General features: G+C 39.9%; 1 protein-coding gene across 1 annotated transcript in view; it reads right to left on the reverse strand.

Moving 5' to 3' along the window:
* Positions 1 to 525: 525 nt before the first annotated feature.
* LOC122059030 (anoctamin-like protein Os01g0706700) overlaps positions 526 to 1,904 on the reverse strand; it is a 23,887-nt gene continuing 22,508 nt past the window's right edge. Inside the window, exon 16 of the mRNA XM_042621736.1 lies at positions 526 to 547. Coding sequence (XP_042477670.1) covers positions 526 to 547 — 22 coding nt within the window. The remainder of the gene's footprint in view (positions 548 to 1,904) is intronic.

A 1,904-nucleotide genomic window follows, 5' to 3' on the forward strand; every position in this document is an offset into this window, starting at 1 on the left:
TGTATTGGGCTTTCTTATCATAGCTATGATTTATAAGATAGTTGACACCATATATCAAAAGCAAGACACTTCTGAAATTAGAAAATGTTGTTGAAAAGTCAATTCAATTCAGTGGAAGTAGTTTGAGAAGCTCACATTACTTAACAATAAGTGCTAGGTGATACTATCATCTCAGCCTTATACGCTTTTCCTTGTAGAAACATTCATCGATCAGAACATAGGAAACATAAATTCCTTCATAAAGCAAAACTCATGCAGCTTACCAATGGTGATTCAGAGATGGCGGACAGGTTGGAGACGACGCTTTACACCCGGGTAACTGTAAATTCATTCTTTCTCCCATTTATTATAGTCTTTCCTTGCTTGTTTCTTTTGTGTTTCCTTTGGTTTTTGCTTGCCTTGGTTCTGACTTTCTCTACATATTTGTGTCTAGATTGCACTCCCTTTTATTGTTATTTTGTCTCTCATGGAAGTGTGTTATGGTGAAGATCCTTCATTGGAATGTTAAAGAACGGAATAGCTCCTTTACCAGACATTATCTTCACAACTGTTAGATCAAACACCAAGAAATACGAAAAATAAAGAGACAATAGATCTGCACAACACAAAGATTTAACGAAGTTCACACACCAGGGTGGTGTGCTCCGTCCTCGAGCGAAGAAGAAGATGTTTCACTATGTAGAAGAGAGATTACACCCCAGTAGTGGCGAGAAAACTCGTCCTGAAACCCTAACTCGAAAAACCCCTAAAATATAATGACTTTCTCAACAAGCAACAGTACATTATATATACTCCAAGTCGCGGGTCGACTCATCGGGTCGCGATCAATCCAATCGAACCATACCGCAGGGGCTACGCCCATACGAGATCAGTGATGGGCTTTAGGCTTGGGCCTGGGCCTATCGGCCCAATCTCTCTACTTCCATCATAGATCTCAGAAAACTTCTCATTCAGGTCGCCACCAAAATATGTTAGAGCGGGTCAATTTTCAAAACGGGTCAAGAATTCGAGACAAACTATAATCACAGATCACCCCTCTTTTAAACTACACCCATTCTTCAAAGGTTATAACTACTTTTATTTTATCAATAGCGAAGTTTCATCTGGAAAAAAAAGAGGTATTTGGTTCCTTATCTCCAATATTGTTGATTTTCTTCATGTCCACTTTGGATCCTACTTTATTGCAATTGAAGCTAACTCATATGCCTTGGTCCAATTCGACCCTTGTCGGCCTTTACACTCCACCTCAACCTGCCTTATGCAAAGAACCTTGGACTGAACGCCATTCCTTTCTGTCTCTCTACACTACCCCTTATAATATTATTGGTGACGTCAGTGAAATTCTTTCTTCATCTGACAAATTGGAGGGCTCCACCTTTAAACAAACCCCCACCTCACTAATGCTGGACCATCTTCTTGACACCTTCAACTTCAAGGAAATCAATCTTATAAGCAATAAATTCACTTGGTCAAATAAGCAAAAACCACCCAAGCTTATTAAGGAATGTCTTGAGAGATCTTTTGCATTTTTAACCTACCTCTCTATTTTCCCCTTCGCCTCTTCCAAACTTCCTTCTACTGGGTCCGGCCGCAATGTCATTATTCTTCACACCTCCCTACCCCTTGCCAGATGCAGGAAACTTTTTCATTTTCAAGATGCTGGGTTTCCCACCCTTTTGCTTCCTTTTGCTTCCAGAACTGGAATGATAGTGATGATGTCAACTTCATGGAGAAATTAGTCAGATTCAACTGACTTCTTACCCATTGAAACCATAATGTTTTTGGAAACATTAACAATTCGAAATATTCTCTCCTTGCTTAGCATCTCAAGTTCTCAACTTGAACAATATGCATAACCCTCCTCTTGACGAGATGTCCTGGACTTGCTCCAAGCTTGATTGGAT

This window comes from Macadamia integrifolia, chromosome 13, assembly GCF_013358625.1.
Source record: "Macadamia integrifolia cultivar HAES 741 chromosome 13, SCU_Mint_v3, whole genome shotgun sequence".
Classification (NCBI taxonomy): domain Eukaryota; kingdom Viridiplantae; phylum Streptophyta; class Magnoliopsida; order Proteales; family Proteaceae; genus Macadamia; species Macadamia integrifolia.